At 39.6% G+C, this 20,633-nt stretch overlaps 3 protein-coding genes across 5 annotated transcripts; all 3 read left to right on the plus strand.

The window, feature by feature from the left end:
• The first annotated feature begins 35 nt into the window (after nucleotides 1-35).
• fam110a (family with sequence similarity 110 member A) lies at nucleotides 36-3,484 on the plus strand. Of its 3 annotated transcripts, none has more exons than XM_044352460.1 (2): nucleotides 36-371; nucleotides 1,609-3,484. In XM_044352460.1, exon 2 carries the CDS (start codon nucleotides 1,794-1,796, stop codon nucleotides 3,039-3,041), a length of 1,248 nt encoding a protein of 415 aa, XP_044208395.1. In that variant the 5' UTR covers nucleotides 36-371; nucleotides 1,609-1,793; the 3' UTR covers nucleotides 3,042-3,484. The 3 variants fall into 3 exon arrangements, with proteins under 3 accessions (XP_044208395.1, XP_044208397.1, XP_044208396.1); XM_044352462.1 differs by lacking the exon at nucleotides 36-371 and adding an exon at nucleotides 410-497; XM_044352461.1 differs by lacking the exon at nucleotides 36-371 and adding an exon at nucleotides 1,088-1,538.
• Nucleotides 3,485-4,719: 1,235 nt separating this feature from the next.
• Nucleotides 4,720-13,494, plus strand: mfsd2al2 (major facilitator superfamily domain containing 2a-like 2). Its single transcript, XM_044350620.1, has 14 exons — nucleotides 4,720-5,165; nucleotides 5,381-5,500; nucleotides 6,253-6,377; nucleotides 6,484-6,616; nucleotides 6,868-6,946; nucleotides 7,060-7,223; nucleotides 8,618-8,708; nucleotides 8,992-9,113; nucleotides 9,327-9,410; nucleotides 9,532-9,615; nucleotides 9,717-9,829; nucleotides 10,414-10,557; nucleotides 10,652-10,828; nucleotides 12,481-13,494. Exons 1-14 carry the CDS (start codon nucleotides 5,064-5,066, stop codon nucleotides 12,860-12,862), a joined length of 1,920 nt encoding a protein of 639 aa, XP_044206555.1. The 5' UTR covers nucleotides 4,720-5,063; the 3' UTR covers nucleotides 12,863-13,494.
• A 3,462-nt stretch (nucleotides 13,495-16,956) lies between these two features.
• Nucleotides 16,957-20,395, plus strand: LOC122982896 (peptidyl-prolyl cis-trans isomerase FKBP1A-like). Its single transcript, XM_044352515.1, has 5 exons — nucleotides 16,957-17,088; nucleotides 17,204-17,251; nucleotides 17,837-17,949; nucleotides 18,868-19,042; nucleotides 19,969-20,395. Exons 1-4 carry the CDS (start codon nucleotides 17,052-17,054, stop codon nucleotides 18,997-18,999), a joined length of 330 nt encoding a protein of 109 aa, XP_044208450.1. The 5' UTR covers nucleotides 16,957-17,051; the 3' UTR covers nucleotides 19,000-19,042; nucleotides 19,969-20,395.
• Nucleotides 20,396-20,633: the final 238 nt, after the last annotated feature.

Raw genomic sequence — 20,633 nt, forward strand, 5'->3', positions numbered from 1 at the left:
ACTTTATATCTTTACCACAATCAAAACAGACCTTTAAACAGCTTAAAGTCTTCCGGCATGTGCTGAATAATGAAATATGAGTTGACTATTAACTGAATTATGGCAGCAGAAAACAGAAAGTGCTTATCATCCAGCAGCACAGGATAATGGCACGGAGTCATGTGGCCAAATTGTTTCCTTGTAGGAAACTGATTGGACCAATCAGCAAGAAGGGGCGGGCTCTGGAGGGGCACACATGAGTTGTCAAACAGGTTTGCCTTGAGCTGTTAAGTGGTTTCAAACACATTCACACACATTCACCTCAGTAGGCGAGCACAGCTTATATGTGGGACTTAAAAGAGAAACCCAGGAGTTCAACAGGAGTCGTCAAGGTGAGTTTTCTGTAGCAATGCCAAAAAACTTTTCTTGGTGACTTTGTCCAAGCAGCTAAAAAAACCCAAACCAACACCTTCTCATACAGGCAGACTTCAGCTTGTCAGGACAAGACTGCGTAGGCCGTGAGTCAACAGTTGTTTACCTGTCCTTTTGTGTTTCTGTGTCATTTGTCTTTGGCGTTCTTTTGCCTTCCATGTTTGGCATTTACCCTAAATAGCAGAACAAGCAGACACTTGACCCACAACCACTAAATTAGTGTCTATTTGTGTTTGTCTGGTCCACCTCTTTGGTTTGTAGCCTTCTACCTTAATTATGTATTACCCTGTCTGGGTCTCTTTTAAAGGGAGATCGGTTTGTTTTGTGAGCTCAAGGAGATCTGAAAACCTCAAGGCAGGTAAGAATGGAGGTACGCTGGACAGAAAGTTCAACAGCTCTGTCAGCAGGAGTCCGGCCTGGCTCAGACTGGAATGGCAAATATGTAGAGAATGTGACTGGCAGATGCAGACTGTTGCGAGCGGCATCTTTCAAACTCACTCACAGTATCTTAAGTACATACAGAAGTACAGAAAAAAGTTCCTGTGTTTACCGAGTTCATTATTATGACCTTTACCACAGTAAGAGGCTTATAACTGAACACAAAGATGCTCAGTCGAACCTCTTTGTTTTGATTTAACCCACGGAGGCTCGTAGCTCAAGAAAAAGCCGGCTACAAACCCTGGCAACCGGCTGCTTTATTTAAAGATGAGGAGCCATTGTTCCCATAGCAGCTGTTGGTGTGTGTGATCTGCTCTGTATTGCCTCCAGACAATAGCTTGTTGACAGCTGTCCTGATGCACCTCCCCATCACCCCTCTCTTACACACACACACACACACACACAAACACACACTTCTGCTACTCTTTTCACAGGCCTTCTACTGACTGAAAATGAACTGTCAGTTTTATTGTGTGTTTGTCTGCCGAGATGACTGCGAGTAATTGTTCAAATCCGTCGCAGCCGGCGGCCAATGAACTTGCAGGATGTAAAGTGTTTCAGGAGAGTGATTGGTTGCAGAAGAGAAGGGAGGGTTTATGGGTGTCGGGTCTTTTGTTGAGTTGGCTGTGTCCTGTCTGTGTTTAAGTACTTAAAGTGTGGGAGAAAGAGATGCTTGCTTGTGTTTTGAGGTAAATGTTTTTATTCTTCTTCTTCACCTGACTTTGTTTCTGGTGCTGATGTGATGTCTCTTTTGCACAGGATATCCAAATGTCAAGGAATTGAGATGCTGGGGTTACATCTGTTCAAAAATGGAGGTGATTATGCCACACAGAGGCACAAATAAAGGATAACGTTGCTATCTCTGCAGAATAAAGGATTTTTCTTCCGCAGTAGCTAAAGAAAAAACTGTGGACGCAGACAGGTACAACTACTAGTTTCACAAAATGCCTGTGGAGACTCTCCAGCACCAACTGAGGCAACCAGCGAGGAATGCTGTAGCTGCTACACCTCCACGCTTGCGGCCAAAGGGGCCCGTGGGTCCAGACTTCTACCGGCAATGCCTGACCGCAGCAGAGAGACCAAAGCAGAGTGCAGTGGAGAGGCTGGAAGCAGACAAGGCTAAATATGTCAAGAGTCAGGTGGCTCTCTCTAAGCAGCAGCCAGTGAGGCCTCCTGAAGTGCAGAAGCCTCTGTTAAGCCCCAGAACCGCTCTGCGGCCCACCAGGAAGGCACCGACCCCAACAAAAGCAAAGCAGGAGGGCGCCCAGCTCAATTTGGAGCACCTGAGTAACCTCATCAGCGATGTGACCGATGGTGCTGCTGTGAGCTCAGAGGACAGTAAAGCTCCTGATTGTGCTGCCACTGCACATAGCTCTCCTTGTCCCAAACCTGCACAACAGAAAAAGGTCCCACCATGTCCACCTCCCCGTCCCGCCTGGTCCAGTCAGGCTAAAGTGAGATTAAAAGCATCTGGGCCTGCAAGAGTAGAGAGTCCAGGCTCTGCTGGGGCTCCGGTTGCAGGGACTGTGCGCAGGGTGGATGTCATGCCTCAGACCAGCCCTGCGAGGACACCCAGCAGACCCCCTCAGTACATCCGGCAGCCCCTTCAGCCCATACCTTTACATTCCCAGTTTCCACTCCACCCGGCTACTTCACAGCTGCATCTCTTCCACCTTAGAACAACACCAGGTCCCTCTCCTGTGAAACCTGTTGTTGCCCCATCTAAACCCGACAACCCTGAAACCTCCGTCCCCGCTGCACCTCCCCCCAGCCTCCCTGTTTTCCCCCCTCCCTCCCCAGCAATCACCCGTTTGTCTTCGTCCAGCTCCAGGAAACATCGCCCCTCTCTGACCCGCTCTAAATCAGACATGAGTGACAGATACTCCCGTGCCGGAACAGAGCTGGAGCGCTTCTTCAACTTGTGCGGTTTGGATCCCGCAGACCTGCAGGACTTGACTGGTTCTAGTTCTGACATTGTCTCCCTCGCCCGTTTCCGCAGTGTGAGCGCTCCGGGGTCTGAGTGTGCAGGCTCTGACAGAGAAGAGGAAGATGATGAGGATGAGGATGCTGGGAAAGTTACAGAGCGTGTTCCCTACGGGGTTTCTGTCATTGAGAGAAATGCAAGAGTGATTAAATGGCTCTATGGACTCCGTCAGGCCAAGGACAATGCAAGTAAGAGTACAAATTTATAAGATGAAGTTAAACATTGAAACAAAAGTAAAAGTTTCAACATGTCCAAGTGCATAAAACATACACTGATGGATCTCATGATTTAACTGGAAGCAGGCCTCTCAATGTGTGTGTGTGTATGTGCCAATGATACAGTGATGGATGTGAATTTGTTTGTAATTCACTCTGTTGGTTCACTTGTTTCTTTTTGTTTTGGTTGGATTTTTTTTTCTTTTAATACCTATAAATTAGGAAATGAAATTCTTGTTATTGAACAACCAAGAGTTGTTGTTTTGTTTTTTTTTTACTCTGAGATCATCTTCAGTTTTTTGTTTTATTTTGATTTATACATTTTTTTTTGGATGTCTCATAATGGGATTGTTATCATTGTAGCTGTCTGGACATTAAAGTGACATCTGTGATCGATGCTGGTCAGGCTGTAAATGGACGGCATTAAAGGTTGAATGATGCAAATATTTTGTTTGGTCCTGTGATTTATTTTAATGAACACACCGAATATAGAAGAGCTTAACCAACAGTGATACATTTCCTCAGAGTACGAGGTCAAAACCCCTGATTTTTAAAATAATTATAATAATCATAATAAAACCTTTTATTTATAAAGCACATTTCATGCAATACAAAGTGCTTTAATAAGCATGGACAAAAAACATGAAAAAGACAGACACAAGAAACGGTAACATTAAAAACATCAAACAACAGACTAATCAAAGAGAGATTTTAAAATGACTAATATAAATAAAATGGCAATTAATACTGTAGGCTCGGTTAAAATATAGAAGATATTTCTAGTTAAAAGCACCTTTAAAAAGATTAGGTTTAAATTGAGTTTTGAAACTTGTGAATGAGATGTATGTTCTCAACTCTACAAGGAGACTGATCCAGAGTCTGGGGGCGCAGGACTGAGAAAGGCTTAATGTGATACATCGGTATTTATGTGAAATTGCTTTGAAACTATTTTGCTGACCATATAGGAGAAGCGTTGTATTCTTGTGTAATTTTCAGAGAGAGAAAAAAGCGAATCAACAGGCAGGAAGGCAAGAGTTTCACTGATATTCAGGGTCAGAGCAGTCAACGCTTTGTTCTATAGTTTTAGTGCAGGTGTGATGAAAAATGTGGCCTATTTTCAGATTCTCAGAAGAACTGCCTGCCATAGAGAAACTGCTTTCGAGAAAATAACACGTTTTCATTTTAAATTCATAGTGTATCTTGTTTTTTCTTTGTGTAATATGGGAAATCTTAGAAAACAATTGACATCGAAGAAAGCAGTGTGTTATATTACAGTATTTAGTTGCATCTTACCAGTAGAACCAGTAGGAGGTGCTGGAACTGAGCTCCCTGCCGAGCTGCATGACTGCAATTGAAGTTCCCAAGGACATCTGAGATAAAACAGAAAAGGAAACATGTCTATAAAATGCCTGAAAACAGTGAATAATGTCCACCAGCCCAAGGTGATGTCATCAAATTGCCTGTTTTGTTCAACCAAAATCCAAATATATTGAATTTACCATCACACAAGACGGAGAATAGCAGCAAATCATCACAAATTACATGAAATGTTTGACATTTTCTATCACTTCAATGATTAATCAATTATCAATATAGTTGCCGATTATTTTTCTGTAGATCAATTGACTAATCAGCTCTAATGCTACACAGCCACTATGAGGTCAAGTTGTACCTGAAATGCAAGTGCACTGAACACAAAGCCAAGCATCGATCTGATGATCCAGATCCATTAATAAAGCGTGTTTTTTCACGGAACTCATACTGTAAATAATAAGCTTTGTTGTTGAGTCTATTCATCCTTAAATGTGAGCAGGTGGGCTGAATATGAGTACCTCACTTTCAAATACAAAAGAGTTGTTCAACCAGATTCTTGTGTCAAACAAGTGGGACTTAAGTACAACTGTGTGCAGAGAGCTGCTGTTATTTAATACATGCAGTGGAAGATTGCAACTAGCATGAGGATTACTTCTGGAGAACAGTCCGTATGTGTCGTTATTCTTTCCTAACTTCAAAGGATGAGTTGCCTCAAGGATTTTACAAATCAGCTACAGACATTAAAGGCTCAGTTATTAAATCAGACCGCGGACAGAAACTCATCCAACGGTCAGCAACACAGGGTAAGTTTTCAAACTGACTTTTCTCCTCTACTATTTTTTCAAATCATATTCAAAATATGACAGAAGTTTTTAATCTATTTCATTGCAGATTTTGCAGAAGTAATGTATTAAACAAAATCAACTAAATGTTTGATCGCATGTTTTTAGTGGTTACCAGGGACAACAGTAATATTTTCCTCAACCTTCCTGTCTGCTCTTCTCTCTGGTGGTCTCAGGGGTCGGGGGGGATCCCTCTGACCAGGAAGATGTGTTACGCCGTGGGTGGCGTCCCGTTTCAGATCACATCGGTGGCTATAGGTATTTCCCTGCAGATTTTCCTTCTGGATGTTGTGCAGGTAAAAGTTAAAGTTGAACTTGTATTACTATACGATTATACAGTGTAGTTCCTCAGCTTGTAAATGCAAAATTCTATTAAAGGGGACATATCATGTTTTTTGTGATTTTGACATTTATATACTGTGATAATGTCGGATATTTATGTAAACATGGTCAAAGTTCCAAAATCTGAGGTGAACATATGTAAAAATGTTGACTTCAAGTCAAAAGCCTGCTGTGAATGCTTTGTTTGCAGAGTCACCTCTACTTCCCCATCGAACTGATGTGAGATTGTTTTGCGCATGCCCACAAACCCGTCCATTCTGTAGTCTGTGTTGCTAAAGTTGTTGCCATGGGTGTTTGCGTTGTCCACTGACATGTTTTGGGCTCAAACATGTATGGATGTATTTGAGAAGTTTCTATTTCGAGTTAAGAAAGAGGGGGAAGAAAAGAAGCAAAATCTACTATTGTTTGTTTACGTTGCTAACCAATCAGAACAGAGTGGGCTCATCGGGGAGGGGGGGGTCTTAAAGAGACAGGAAAGGAAAACAGCCTGTTTCAGACAGAGGCCGAACCAAGGGGCTACGTTAAGAGCCAATATAAGATAAATATGGAGAGTTTTTTTTTAAACTGTAAATCATGCAAAGATATTCCAGTAGAGCCCCAGAAATATAATACAGACCTGGAAATGTTCATGATATGTCCTCTTGAAAAAGCAAAGCAAATCTTATTGTAATCAGAGTTTTAAGATCTCAATTACATATATTTCCAGATGGAGGCCTTCTATGTCTCCATGATTTTGTTTGTGAGTCGAGTCTGGGATGCTGTGACGGACCCTCTGGTTGGATATCTGGTGAGCCGCAGCAACTGGACACCCATTGGCAAACTCACTCCATGGTTGGTGGAGCTACTGTACATCCTTAACACACACTTCATCTTCAGTTAAGCTACGATTCATCCCCCCGGCGTTTATTCAACAGAACTATCAATGTTTATCACACAGGCTGGTTCTTTCCACGCCATTTGGCGTCCTGTCCTATCTGCTGCTGTGGTTTGTGCCACAAGGCTCGATGTCTCAGGCTGTCAGCGTGCTGTGGTTCCTCACAACATCCTGCCTGTTTGAGACCCTAATGAGCGTAAGTCAGTGTGTTGCCAGCACCTCTCGCTCCTTTCCCCCCATCTCATTGCCATCTAGCCGCCATCTTGTGTTTCAATCTGTCCTCACACTGTCTTTTTCATGTCACCATGGTGACAGAATGTCATACTACCCTCATGTCATTGTTACCGCTGCCATTTTGCTCCATGCCGTGTCACCATGGCTACAGAGTTTCACACTGCTCATGTGCTGTCAGTTGGCGTCATGTTTTCCCCTGTCGTCCATTAACAGTGCTACAACGTCCCCTACCTCTCACTCAACATGTTCCTGGGGGGAGATCAGAGAGATAGAGACTCTGCCACAGCCTACAGTAAGAAAAGACTCACTCACACTCATGTGGAAAACACCACAGAGCCAAAAAAAAAATGTTTGCTTCATCACACTCTTTGTCTGCCTCCCTGTGTCTCTGTCTGTCTTGTGCAGGAATGAGTGTGGAGATGGTGGCGATGCTGCTGGCTTCTGTAATTCAGGGTCGTGTTGTAGCTGTGTACAACACAGAGAAGCAGGAGGCCTGTCTACAGCAGGACGAGGCTCATGAAATCCCTCAAAGCTCATCTCCACCACTCACTGCATTACTTCAGGAAACGGTAGATGCTGCAGATAAAATGCAGCCCAAAACTGAATTTAAAAAAATATATGGTCACTCTAGCTGAGATACCCTCCCATCCTATCCTTTAGCAGCCTATAGCAGCATTTTTATGGCATTGTGCTGCTATTGTCCCAGGGATATCTTGTTACCCTGTAATTTAGTATTCTTAGCTTATCTGTGTGTGTCGTCAGGCTTGTCTACCAAGTTATTACACAACCACACCTGGTTAAGGAGAAACTAATTAGAGTTAATGGAATTAGACAAGTGTGTGTGCAAAAACAAACCATTACAGTTAAACTATATATAACTTAAAGAGGGATTATTATGTCAGATTAAAAGAATACTTTGACATTTTGGGGAATACACTTATTTTTCTTGCTGAGAGTTACGTGAGAAGATGATATAACTCTTTTATTTGTCTGTAAGCTGGAGCCAATGGGTTAGCGTAGCTTAGCATAAAGATTTACAACAGGGAGAAACAGCTAGCCTGGCTCTGTCTGTAGACAGCCAAATACCTGCCTACCAGCACGTCTAAAAGTCAATAATTAACCCTTCCATACAGTTCATATTCTGACCTCTCACAGTATCCTCATAATTAGTCTCTATACTAAACTTCTTAACCACAAATCTTTTTTTCAATCATAAATACCTTATTAATAAACCAGTCATTAATGAATGGGTGAATAATCCTTAATGAAGCTTTCAGAGAGCAGAGACTGTGTCGTCTTTATGTTTTACACTATTTGTTTATGGGCAAAACCATTTATAATCTCATTATATTATGGTCTTATGTTATCGGGAGAACATAACAGCCATCATGATATTAATGAATGTTATTTAATGAGACGAATGTAACAACATTTTTGAATAAATACAGGTCAAATTTAACCTGGAACACCTTCAATGTACAAAAATCTGTATCAGCTGCACAAAAATATATATATTCTTGGTCAGTTTAGGAAAAATCATCAAATTTCAAGCCAAAAGTGTTTAGCGTGTTTTTACTGCTCTTAAATGTAAAAATGGGTCAAATTTGACCTGAACGGTATGTAAGGGTTGACACATTTATGCTAAACTAAAAATAACTGCTTCATATTTAACACACAAATAAGAGAGTGTTATCAATCTTTTCATCTAACTCTCTGAAAGAAAGCAAATAAACTTATCTCCCAAGTTAAATGACTATTTACAGTCATCGAAGTGTTGATAATAATGCTCTAAAGCAGTACAAACTTCTAAAGTCATCCCTAACTTATAATTACTTTACTGAATAGCACAAATTTTAAGCAGGAGGCATTGTTTACTTGTGTTTTCAAGCCCCTGGGTATGTGTTTGAAGGCAGCATATGCTTTATTTATCTGTAAAGGTTTAACTTGTGTATTTCACCCCCAGCAAACGGCTTTCCTGACCTCAGCTTTGGTCATAGGTGCGTTGTTTTTCCTCTGTAGCCTGGTTCTCTTCCTGGGGGTGAAGGAACAGCGGGGTGAGTCATTTAGAGGTGGCAAATGTCCAAATATACTATAAATAAAAATATGCTGTTTTTAACCTGGTTGAAATTTATTCTTTTATCAGAATATAACTAATGTTTTCCAATTTGAAAATATGACATAAATCAGAGAACTTAATATAAAAAAATAATGTTATGGTTCAATGTTGAGTTCATGAGAGCCTTTTACTTCTACTGTAAAGTTAATCTGTGTGAAATGTGTATATTTCTGGTATTTTACTACTCTTCCTTTGACGTCTCATTTTCGTTTTCTTTTCAGCGCCACTCTGCTCAGATGACAAAGAACGACCGTCATATCTGACCTCTCTTAAGCTGCTGATATGCCACATTCCTTACCAACGGCTGGTGCTTGGCTTTGTGTTCAGTGTACTTGCATTTCAGGTACAACTTGTAAGCTTGTAGTGGCTTTGTTGCATTCCTCTAAACCTTGCCTCTTATGAGATATTCATATAATTATTCATAATGAGTCCTGAGACCTAATTAGAAAACACTCCTTGTATAATCATCCTTGCATATTTTATACTTTATACTTAAGTTCATTTAATGGCTATCAAACAGTAATACAATAAAATGTTCCCCATCTGTTTTTTTCAGATGTCCTTGGGTAATTTTGCACTTTTTTGCAGTCATGCAGCTGGGCTGGGGCCCCAGTTCCAGCACCTCCTACTGGTTTTACTGGTAAGATGCAACTAACATGAATATCACACATTGCTGTCCAAGATGTTTATAAATGCAATATTTTAATAGCTTTCAGAGATTTTCACAAACTGCACATTAATTATTATCATTATTTTCACAGGCTTCTGCCTCTATAGCAGTTCCTTTATGGCAAGTAGTTCTTCTGAGAATTGGAAAAAAGGCCACAGTTTTCATCGGACTTTCAGTAAGAAACCAGAGAAATTCCTTCACAATAATCTGGGTGATAAGAATGAATTTTCCTTGAGCCTCCTTCTTACCCGTGTGGCCTGTTTATGTCTCTCTCAGCTCTTCATCCCAGCTGTGATTATAGTCGCCTGTGTTCCCAGCAACCTGCCAGTCTTCATGACTATGTGCATTCTGATGGGATTCAGCGTGGCGACCATATTCTTGCTACCCTGGTGAGTCAGCTCTCAGCAAGTACACAAAGTTCTCAGTCCTTTCCGAGGCCCCTGTCAGATCTAATCAGGATCAAAACCCAATGCGGTGCACATGAATCATTCACATTGCCTCTACCTGACCCTGGAAACTGATGAATATTCTAGTAACGATCTGTTTTGTTGACTGGTCAGTTCTCATCTAGAGCTGCAATGATTACTCGATTAATCGATTAGTTGTCAACTTAAACATTAAATTAATCGCCAACTATTTTGATAATCATTTTTGGAATCATTTTTTTAAGAAAAAAGTGTCTCTGATTCCAGCTTCTCACAGGTGAATATTTTCTGGTTTCTTTAGTATCTATGACAGTAAACTGAATATTTTTGGGTTGTGGACTGTTTGAGTCGAAACAATACATTTGAGGACATCACCTTAGGCTTTGGGAACTAGTGATCGACATTTTTCATCATTTTCTGACATTTTATAGACCAAAACAACTAACCAATTAATTGACATATTAATTGATAATATAATCATAAATTGCAGCCCTAAAACAGACATGTACTTTTCAGGTGATATGTCAGCTTGTTCGTCTCTGCTACAGGTCCATGCTCCCAGATGTGGTGGATGACTTTGCTGTGAGACATCCCTCGTGCAAGGACCTGGAGCCGCTGTTTTTCTCCTGTTATGCCTTCTGCAGTAAGCTGGCAGGAGGCCTGTCTGTTGGAATCTCAACTATGACTTTGCAGTGAGTCAATCTTCCATCCACTCGCTTTACGTGTTATGTGTGGGCCCTCATCCGTTGGTCTGTCACATTTTTGTTTCTCGCCTTGCCTCTGCAGGTTTGTGGGCTACAGAGCGGGTGCATGTAACCATGGGGACGGAGTGGTGACGGCTCTGATCGTGCTGTTCTCACCAGTTCCTATCACACTTCTGCTGATAGGAATGATCTTTTTTCGCTCTTACCCAATCAATGAGAGGCAATGTTTGCAGCTCCAGGAACAACTGACCACAGTTCAGTAAGTTGCTGTTTGGTTCCTGTCATGTCATCTTTGAAGTCACAGTCAGAGTCTGTCTGTTCGGTCATTTCAGAAAGGAAGAAGCCCCTCTGGGTGTTCTGTATTATTGGTCTGGATATCAAATAGCCAGTCATATCTATCAGTAGTGAAGCTATTTTTCCAGAGCCTTGAATTCTTCTCTTATTTGCATTTGTCAGCATTACTTCAGCATTACAAGTTAATGAGCTATTGAAAGAATAGATCAACCTTTTGGGAAACAGGCTGATTTTATTTCTCATAAAGAGTTAGATGAGAAGATTAACGCCACTCTTATAATTTGCAAACTAAATATTAAGCTAACAGCCAGAAGCTGGTTAGCTTAGCTTAGCATAAAGACTGGAAACAAGGGGAAACAACTAGCCAGGCTCCATCTACCATCACTTTTAAAGCTCTCTAATAAACATGTTATAGCTAGTTTGTTTAATCCATAAATTGTGGTTTTACAGGGGGTTATGTGTGAAACTATTTCTTGGCCCGGTGCAGTGACTTCCTGGAGTCTCCGCTGAACGACACGACTCCAGAAAGTCAAATAGCCAAAAAAATGAATGATAAAAAAATGACATATAACTAGGATGGTAAGCTTACACTTGCAAGTTTCCCATAAGCCTTAATTAAGTATCAAACCTTGGCACAAGTTGGCAACACAGGCTCTAGTCTGGTGAACATGAGTTCCCAAATGCTATGAAGGTGATCTATGGGATACTCAGGGGCTTTGTTGTTATATCATGTTGTTGTTGTTGTAAGGCTTCATCTTTCAAGGGTCACCACCCTAGCTGTCCAAAATTCTTTTTGCCAACATGTTTTCTTAGGTTCAAACCCAACACAACTCTGACTAACTTTACTGAGAGATGGTTTGTCTTTAAAATAATAGTTCAACATTTTGGGAAATACACTTATTTGCTTCCTTGCAGAGTGTTTGATGAGAGGATCGATACCGCTCTCATTCTAGTTGGGAGTGAAATAGCTTAGCTTAGCATAAAGACTGGAAACAGGGGTTAGCCTGGTTCTGTCCAAAGTTCAACAATAAGTCTACCAGCACCTCCATAGTTCACTAATTAAAATATGTTATCTAATCTAATCTAATAACTAACATCTGTTTAATTCATTCACAAGATACAACGTGGTAAACTTTTAAACTTTGGACAGAGTCAGGCTGGCTGTTTCCCTCTGTTTCCAGTCTTTATGCCTAGCTAAGCTAAGCTAAGTTAAGCTAATATAATTGACTCCTGGCTCTCACATATTTAATGCACAGACATGTGCATGGGATCAATCTTCTCATCTAACTCTCTGCAAGAAAGAATGTCAAACTATTCCTTTAAAGGTTTTTCTCAGACCTTCAAACTGTGAATAGACTGAAGTCAAAGCAACTCAAAACAATACCTTTGCTAAAATAGCTGCAGTATAACAGCTAGTATAAAGCTATTTTGTATTTTGGAATAGGCAATGCAAAGACTTTTTTATTTACTTTAATGATTAATAACTTATGACTCTGGGGACATTGAAATTCATATTTCTCCGAAAACTCCTTACAATATGACACCTTATTTTTAACATACAGTACATACACATTTTGGATCTATGACAGTGATGGAAATGTTTTTTTCTTCACACAGCCCAGAAGCTGCATCATCATCATCATCATCAGACCCAAGAGAAAATGCAGAGCAGTCAACCATTCTGCAGCAGCCCCATGCTGGTGTGACATCAACTTCACATTGTAACACAAAGACCAACACATTGCACAAGTCAAATTCCTCACCATGTTGTTACAATCACAATAAGAAAAGCCCAGTGAAGTCAACTATCCTTTTAAATGAATTGAAAGGCCCTTCTGGAAAATACAGCAGGCCTAAATCAGTTGTCCAGTCAAATCCTCAGAGTCATAAGCAGATACTCAGCCCTCACTGGTGCTCTGCAGAAGCCACATTGAGCAGAAATGTTCCTGAAAATGATCCTTGCAGGTCAAATATGAGATCTAAAGTCTCCTGGGTATAGTGAGATACCTTAAAGGAATATTTTGACATTTTGGGAAATACCCTTACTGGCTTTCCTGCCAAGAGGAATCATGTTTGCACACTAAATATGAGGCTAGAGCAATCATAGTTAGCTTAGCTTAGCATAAAGACTGGAAGCTGCTAGTCTGAATCTGTCCAAAGTCATTGGTCCTGGCCAAGAAATAGTTTCAGCATGTAACTCCCTGTAAAACCTCAAATTGTCATTTACATTTCTGTTTGTGTACAGGTTAAATATACCTGCTATAAAGTGCTAATGAGTAAACACTAGAGGTGATGGTAGGCAGATTATTTTAATTTTGGAAGGCTAGCTGTTTCCCATTTGCAGTATTTATGCTGAGCTAATCCAATCACCTGATAGCTCTACCTTCATATTTAGCGTACAGACATATTCCTTCCAGTATTTTTAAAGTTGTGTATTGCATTACATATGTCTCGACAATTCTCCTCTTTCAGTTGCTCTGTGTGATTTAATAGTATTGTTTGTTTCTAAGATGCTGGACAGGAGACTTGTTGACCTTGTGATTTGTGTTAATTTGGTTATTCTTTTTAAGTTATCATAACTTCAGGTTTGTAAGTACTCTTGTTGTCAACAATTGCCCCACATGCATGAAAGTAAGCATTTTCTATTTTTAACACCATCCTATCAATACTATGTTTGTACAATTTCTATGCTTATATTCACACTCTTGCAAACATTTTGAACGTGTGCAAGTAAATGTGGGTCAAAACGTAGTGTGCAAATTCTACTGTCAGGAGTCATTCACTGCTACATTTTCATTGCTGTCATCGAACAACAAGACTGGCTGTTTGATGGATGTGACATCTACATAATAGGCTGGGGCTTAAAGGCAGTACATTGCATACAGACAAACAGAAATACATATGTGCTCTCCTTACCTTCAGACCCATGCAATCGCTGTCTACACTGGATTGGATGAACACAATATTTGTCCCTGCACTGTTTTCAAAGTGGAAAAAACACAGTGGAATGACTGAGTCATGTAGCTGAAGCTACTCTCAGAGGAACAACAATTAGCTCAAGCCGCAGCCTCCACTGCGTCAGTCATTACCAACTCATGCTGCTCAAACCTGTAGTACTATATTAAATTCGAGAGGAGATCACAATATTTCCTAGAGTGGAAGTTACAAATCCCTTTTCTGATTCAAATCACTTTGTTCAGTTCAATTCAGAGATTTGTGGTGACTGGTGATGCTACAGATAACTGTGAAATCATAGGTGAAATCACAGTCCTGTTTCTGACTGTCTTGAATTCTAAGTAAGTTTAGTTTGTTGCATTGTTTCAAGGTTTTGTGCAGTTAGTTACTAAAAATAGGTCTTTATAAGAACCACCACCTCCATATCTGCAGCAGTGATAACACATCATGACATCATCATTGTTAGAAAGAAGTCATACTGGGTAAGGAACACAAGCAAGCAGACAGTCAATCAGGTTTTGAACAATGCCCAAGGTTACGCGACATTATCTGGAAGGGAAAACAAAGGCAAAGAGCAAAATTATCACTCAGGCTGTCTGTTGTAATCTTTGCATCTTTCACTATTTATAGACTCGCTTCCTCATTTAACTTAGACAAACTACACTTGCCGTAATAGTGATTACACAGTTTTCCTGTACAATAGTTCCTTTTCAAGGTCAAAGCAGGACAAGCACAGGTGGAATTAATGACATTAATGCCTTTTAGGTGAGCCAGTTCCAGGCTCTGGTATTGTGCGTGCTCACTCACTGACATGGCTTACTAGGACAATTAATGGAACGGAGCCAAAGTTATTATTTACACCTGTGCTTTTCCTGCTCAAAATCCCTGCTGTGAAAAGGGCCCATTAGGGATTATTAGTTGAAGGAGAATAATTATAAGCACATCACGTCGGTGGAAGGCAATTAGAAAGCAGCATCAATGAAAAAAGTCGGAAAGACTGCACACTGACTCCAAACCACAAAATTTAATCAGTTGGGACAATGTTTCAACACGGGTTTTATCTGACGAAGATCTGAGCAGGATTGAAATGTTGTCCTAACTGATTAAATTTTGTGGCTTGGCGGAGGTGTGCAGGCGTTCCTACTTCTTTCATCAATTAGGGATTATTGCCAACATTTTGGATTAGTTTATTTTCAGTTTTACTTTAAGATAAAGTGGTTTTTATATCGCCAGATCTCAGCAATAACTTTGGTGAATACAATGTTATCATAACATTATCAGAAATAATGACCAAAGGACAAGACCTACATTGTAATAAATCAAAATTACCTTTTAACCAGGTAGTAACATGTTTCACTGCTGAGCTGACAATACTGATGCGAAAAGCTTCTGATTTGGTCAGTGACACTGATACAGTTCAGCTTGAGGATTCGTTCATGTGCTGAACAAACAAGAAAGAACAAATCTTTAGTTTTGAAATACACTGAAGGCAGCATCAGTAACTACTTCACACCCCCTTCCGCTAACAGGCCTTTTTCTCTGCAGGTATTTTGACATGTCATAACAGGAAAAGCACAGGTGTAACTAATAATAATCATGGCTCTGATTCATTTATGTGTACAGCTGATTCCAGTGAGCTGATATCACAATGTAATACACACTGGAATGGCATACAGCCATTTTTGTTATTCGTTATTTATTTTATAGTTTTGATTACTTAAGCATTAATCTACAATGTAGAAAATTGTAAAATATAAAGAAAAACCCTTGAATAGGTAGATGTGTCCAAACTTTTGACTGGTACTGTAAACCTAAAACAATCTTGCTCCATGATTGCTTTAATATATTTTCTCCACTCACCACATTAGACTAGTAGCCAGATTGTGATGTTTTTCCCCAAAGCTCACAAAATAAACCCCTGGAAGCTTCTCATATCATGTTACTCAGCAAACACTTACATTAACAATGAGATGTTGGGGTGAATATCTTCATATAGTTGATCTGTTGTCAATTAATATCAGAATAATAATTTTAAAATTTTGTGTCATAATGTCACACACTTTATTGTAAGTTTAGTTTCAAAACAAGATGAAGGCATTTCAGCTAGCGTGCATATGTCAAGTCAAGTCAACTTATTTATAGAGCACATTAAAAAAACATTAAAAACAACAACAGTTGACCCAAAGTGCTTTACAGAGACTGAGAAATACAATCAGATGAAAACACAGACATAGTTATGGATCAAGGGGAAAAATATTAAAAGTATAGAATAAAATAAATAAAAATGGGATTCAAATCCTAAAAAACACAACAGGGTTGCACAGAGAAGAAATAATTGATAGAGAGAGGAAAATAAATAAATAAAATAAAAACAAGAGTGTGACCATTCATGTCTTCATTTATTTATTTGGATCTCCATTAGCCACTACCACTACCTAGGGTCCACACAAGTAAACATTACATCATAAGAGAAAACAATAGTGTGATAAAATCCAAGGCAAAAGGGAACAAAAACAAACAAAAAAACAATGAATCATCAACAATAAAACTGCTAATAAAGTAAACGTACTTTTACAGAATGGCTTTTCCTAACAGCTGATAGACTATACACTTCTGTGGTGATGAGCTGTTGGTTTTTATTACCTTCATTGAGAGTTTTTATCTTTTATGTGTATGTATATGCATATATGTATGTTTGTATGCATGTTTCATTATTTACCTCTTGCAATTGTCCCTTATGTTTTGAATTTCCTCACCTTTGGAAAACACTTTGTGCTTATTGCTTGAAAACCGCTCTATGAATAAAATTATTATTATTATTGTTGTTGTTGTTATTATTATTATTATTACAACAACAAGTACCCACACTATATGTAAATAGTCAGTAAAAACATTTGATACTCAAACATGGTCGTTGTGCCACTAAAAGCAGCATACACAAGAACAATATGATAAAGAAATTCCTCCTTAATGATCATATAGTCATATATTCTGAAGCCAGCATGTTCTAACTGGAGAGATCATGATGACTGTTAAAAGGCAGTTATATTATTATAATAAAATATATGGGTATTTGGTACTATTATTATAATAAAGCGTCGGCGGCCAACTGGTGCGTCTTCCCCCGTCTATGCCCACCCGTTCGCCCGCCCGCCCGCCGGCAGGCCGCCCCTGCCTCCTGCTTCCGATCGCATTGTCGGGTGGTCGAGAGAAAGGATACCGAAGAGCCAACCATGGGAGTAGAAATCGAAACCATAACTCCGGGCGATGGTGGGAACAAACTGGCTTTGTTTATTTTTTTTTACAGCATAATATTGTTTTACATCCACGGCAGCTATAGTTTATTAATTTTTACACGTTTTCTCTCCATTTTTCCTATTTTCAGGACGGACATTTCCAAAGAAGGGGCAGCGCGTCGTGGTGCACTATGTCGGTGAGTGTGTAGGCTGGACTAGTGCCGAGGCTGCTGGACGGAGCCAGAACATTTGGACGAAAAATGTTTTTATTTTTTAGGCTTGCATTGCACTCAGTTTACTTTAGCAATGAGTGGTGTAAAAGTCTTTTTTGTTTTCGTTTCATGTTGGACCAAGTAGAAATCACAGATTTGTTCCGGCTAACGTCCGTTGCTGTTTTTCCCTGCTAGCATCGCAGCTAACGTCCAACCCCCTGTTTATTAAATTGCTTAGTTTGTCAGTTTGGCTCACATTAGCTAACTCAAGGTGGTCGCCGACGCGTCTAATGCACAGTTTGCAGTTACAAGTACTTAGAGCCTTTTGGGTGTACGGCTTAGCTGGCTAATAGTCAAGCTAACGGTACCGTAGCTGCTGCTAGCCACCGAACATCAGCGAGCTAACCGGCCCCCGCGATGCTAGCCGGCTAACTTTAGCTCTCGGTTACCGTTAGGAGGGTGCTTTTGGCACACAGAAAAGTGGGACTCATCAACAACCAAGTTAAGCCGATTGTCGAGTGATATGTCGCAAGATCTCTAAATAGCTCCCCCTTTCTTGGTCCTCACCAGGAACACTGGCAGATGGGAAAGTGTTTGACTCTTCGAGGTCCCGGGGGAAGCCGTTCAAATTCAAGATTGGACATCAGGAGGTTATCCGTGGCTGGGAAGAAGGAGTAGCCCAGGTGAGGAGGAGCTTTTTGCTTTTGAAGATACACACGTAACTTACAAGTAGATTTACTCAAGTACTGCTCTTATGTACAATGTTGAGGTACTATACTTGAGTATTTCCATTTTTTCCTGCTACTTTATACTTCTTTTCCACTACATTTCAGAGGGAAATGTTGTACTTTCTACTCCACTACATTTGTTTGACAGCTTTAGTTACTTTTCAGACGAAGGTTTGACACAATGGATAATATAACAAGATTTTAAATATACAACACATTGTTAAAAATGAAACTAGTGGTTTCCAACCTTTTTGACTTTTGATGTCTTACAAAAAGCAGTGTGTAGTCAGGGTCATATTTCAGATGTCTAAACCCTCTAAACTTCTCACATGGTTTAATTTCAATAAATGTTTAAATGATCCAATATTTCACCAAACATCAAAGATTAGAGAAAAAGTCCAAAAACTGAAAACAGATTTGTGTATCAGAACTTTGTTTTTTCTTCTTTTCTCTCCCATTAATCATCTCACGACCCCTCAGATTTATCTGGTGATGGTTTAGAGGGGCCTGACCCCTAGGTTGGGAACCGCTGGACCAAACTAGCTAACTGTATATAAAGTAGTTCAAACTAGCTCCACCTCCAGCAGCTATAACAGTAACATGCTGCTCTAACACTGATGCGTCACTATTAATAATCTAATGATGTCATATATAATAATATATCAGTCAGAGGGAACGTGTTATGTACTTCTGCTTAAGTAAGATTTTTCATGCAACTTCTACTTGCAATGGAGTATTTTTTACATTGTTGTATTGGTACTTTTACTTAACGCAAAGGATCTGAATACTTATTCCACCACTGGTTTTAATATACTGTTTTGCATAGAAATATTACCAACAGGAGTTGATGTAAATCTTCCATCTTCTCCACAGATGAGTGTAGGTCAGCGGGCCAAGCTGATATGCTCACCAGACTTTGCCTACGGCAGCAAAGGGCACCCAGGGATCATCCCACCAAACGCCACTCTAACCTTTGATGTGGAGCTGCTTTCTCTGGAAGCCTGAAACTTGTGCACTCACTTTGTTTAATTCCACTCAAATTTTCAGGGTGAGAGATTTTTAAATAATTTGAATAATCAGCTGAATTATTCATGTCATACTGTGTATATTTGGTAACTTGTGTAGCTAGATGCTGCACTGAAGTATCTGAGAGTGCAGGTGATGTCTGTGCAATGATAAGGCCTATTGTATGATTTTTGTGCTACACATGTAGTGACAATACATTTAACCTTTGTAAGTTACTCAGTGATATTAGGAGATGAAATGCTATGTGCATAACAAGCTTTATTCTCCATATCCTGTATTTTTGTCTCTCCTCTTTAAAAGACGGGTTCACAATTTTCCCAGTCTGTCTTAAACCAATAGTGAAGACTGAAACAGGTTTTTCTTGCCATAATTATTCCTCCTGTTCATACTGACTATTAGAAGATCCATTCATAATGCACTTACAATCTAAGTGACGGGGGACAAAATCCACAGTCCTCCTTCTGTGCAAAAATGTATTTAAAAGTTTATCTGAAGCTAATATGAAGCTTCAGTCGTCCAAATGAGTCAAATCAAGTAGATATCTTTCAACATTAGAGTCTTTTTAGTGCCAAAGTCCCTCTTTTTGTTACTATACTTCCACCCCAGCTCAACGGGGAAACACTGTCCGAGGAAACACAAAGAGGGAATTTGATTCTAAAAAAAGTGTAAATGTGGCAGATATCCACTTGATATGACTAACCCTGACTCCTGAAGCCTCATATAAGCTTCAGATCAACTTTTAAATGTATTTTTGCACTAAATGACTGTGTGGACACACTGTGGATTTTGGCCTCCATCACTTACATTGAAAGTTCATTTAAAAGGGGATCTTTTAACAGTCAGTATGAACAGGAGGAATGATTACAGTGTGTTTTAAGACACACGTGAAAAAATTGTGAACCTAACCTTTAATCACAGCACTAAGACTCCCTCTTCTTTTCGCTGCAGGTTGACTCCTATCTCGGGAACATGGAGGAAAAACGTTAACAGATGATTCCTGCTCTTGATTCCTGCATAGGACCTATGTCTATAGCCTCACTAGTTCACTCCTTTTCCATTTACATACAAATTGTGTTATGTCACTTGCTTTAAAACGTTATACTTCATGCTATATTTTAGATTCCATACAGTAATAAGTCATAGGTCATCCCATCACATGTATTTTGTCATATTCTGCTATGTATTTTTATGTTGTTTTTTTTTTTTTTTTTTGACTTAAAAGTTACAAAATGTGTCTGCCATCAGGACCAGGTTTTAGATAAGTGTCATAAGTACTGAATCAGTCTCATTCCTGTGGCTCTGTGGCCTTTACACAAAAATTGTATTGATTGCGGGTAATGAATTGTCTTGAATAAATAGTTATTTGACACAATGATATTTCTATGAATTACCTTTGTGATACTTGTTATTGGACTTAATTAGAAAAGTGGAATACATTGTAACCAGGGATTCATGAATCAAGCACATTATTGCCATTAATAGCCTACAGGTCTCTGCAAAAATGTAGGATTTGCTTTGTCTATACTGCAGCATCAATTCTTTAATTTATAAGAGTGAAATGACTTTATCGCTCAGACGTTCACAACTGGACATTATTTGTCTTGTTGGTTGCT

This window comes from Thunnus albacares, chromosome 5 (genome assembly GCF_914725855.1).
Source record: "Thunnus albacares chromosome 5, fThuAlb1.1, whole genome shotgun sequence".
Lineage (NCBI taxonomy): Eukaryota > Metazoa > Chordata > Actinopteri > Scombriformes > Scombridae > Thunnus > Thunnus albacares.

Bases quoted from the DNA above. Each gene is read 5' to 3' on its own strand.
- mfsd2al2 (XM_044350620.1), top strand. From the start codon at position 5,064: ATGAGTTGCCTCAAGGATTTTACAAATCAGCTACAGACATTAAAGGCT. The intron at 7,224-8,617 runs GTAGATGCTGCA...TTTCACCCCCAG, and splicing joins CTGCATTACTTCAGGAAACG to CAAACGGCTTTCCTGACCTC. The intron at 9,411-9,531 runs GTAAGATGCAAC...TTATTTTCACAG, and splicing joins ACCTCCTACTGGTTTTACTG to GCTTCTGCCTCTATAGCAGT.
- LOC122982896 (XM_044352515.1), top strand. From the start codon at position 17,052: ATGGGAGTAGAAATCGAAACCATAACTCCGGGCGATG. The intron at 17,089-17,203 runs GTGGGAACAAAC...TCCTATTTTCAG, and splicing joins AACCATAACTCCGGGCGATG to GACGGACATTTCCAAAGAAG. The intron at 17,252-17,836 runs GTGAGTGTGTAG...GGTCCTCACCAG, and splicing joins CGTCGTGGTGCACTATGTCG to GAACACTGGCAGATGGGAAA.
- fam110a (XM_044352460.1), top strand. From the start codon at position 1,794: ATGCCTGTGGAGACTCTCCAGCACCAACTGAGGCAACCAGCGAGGAAT.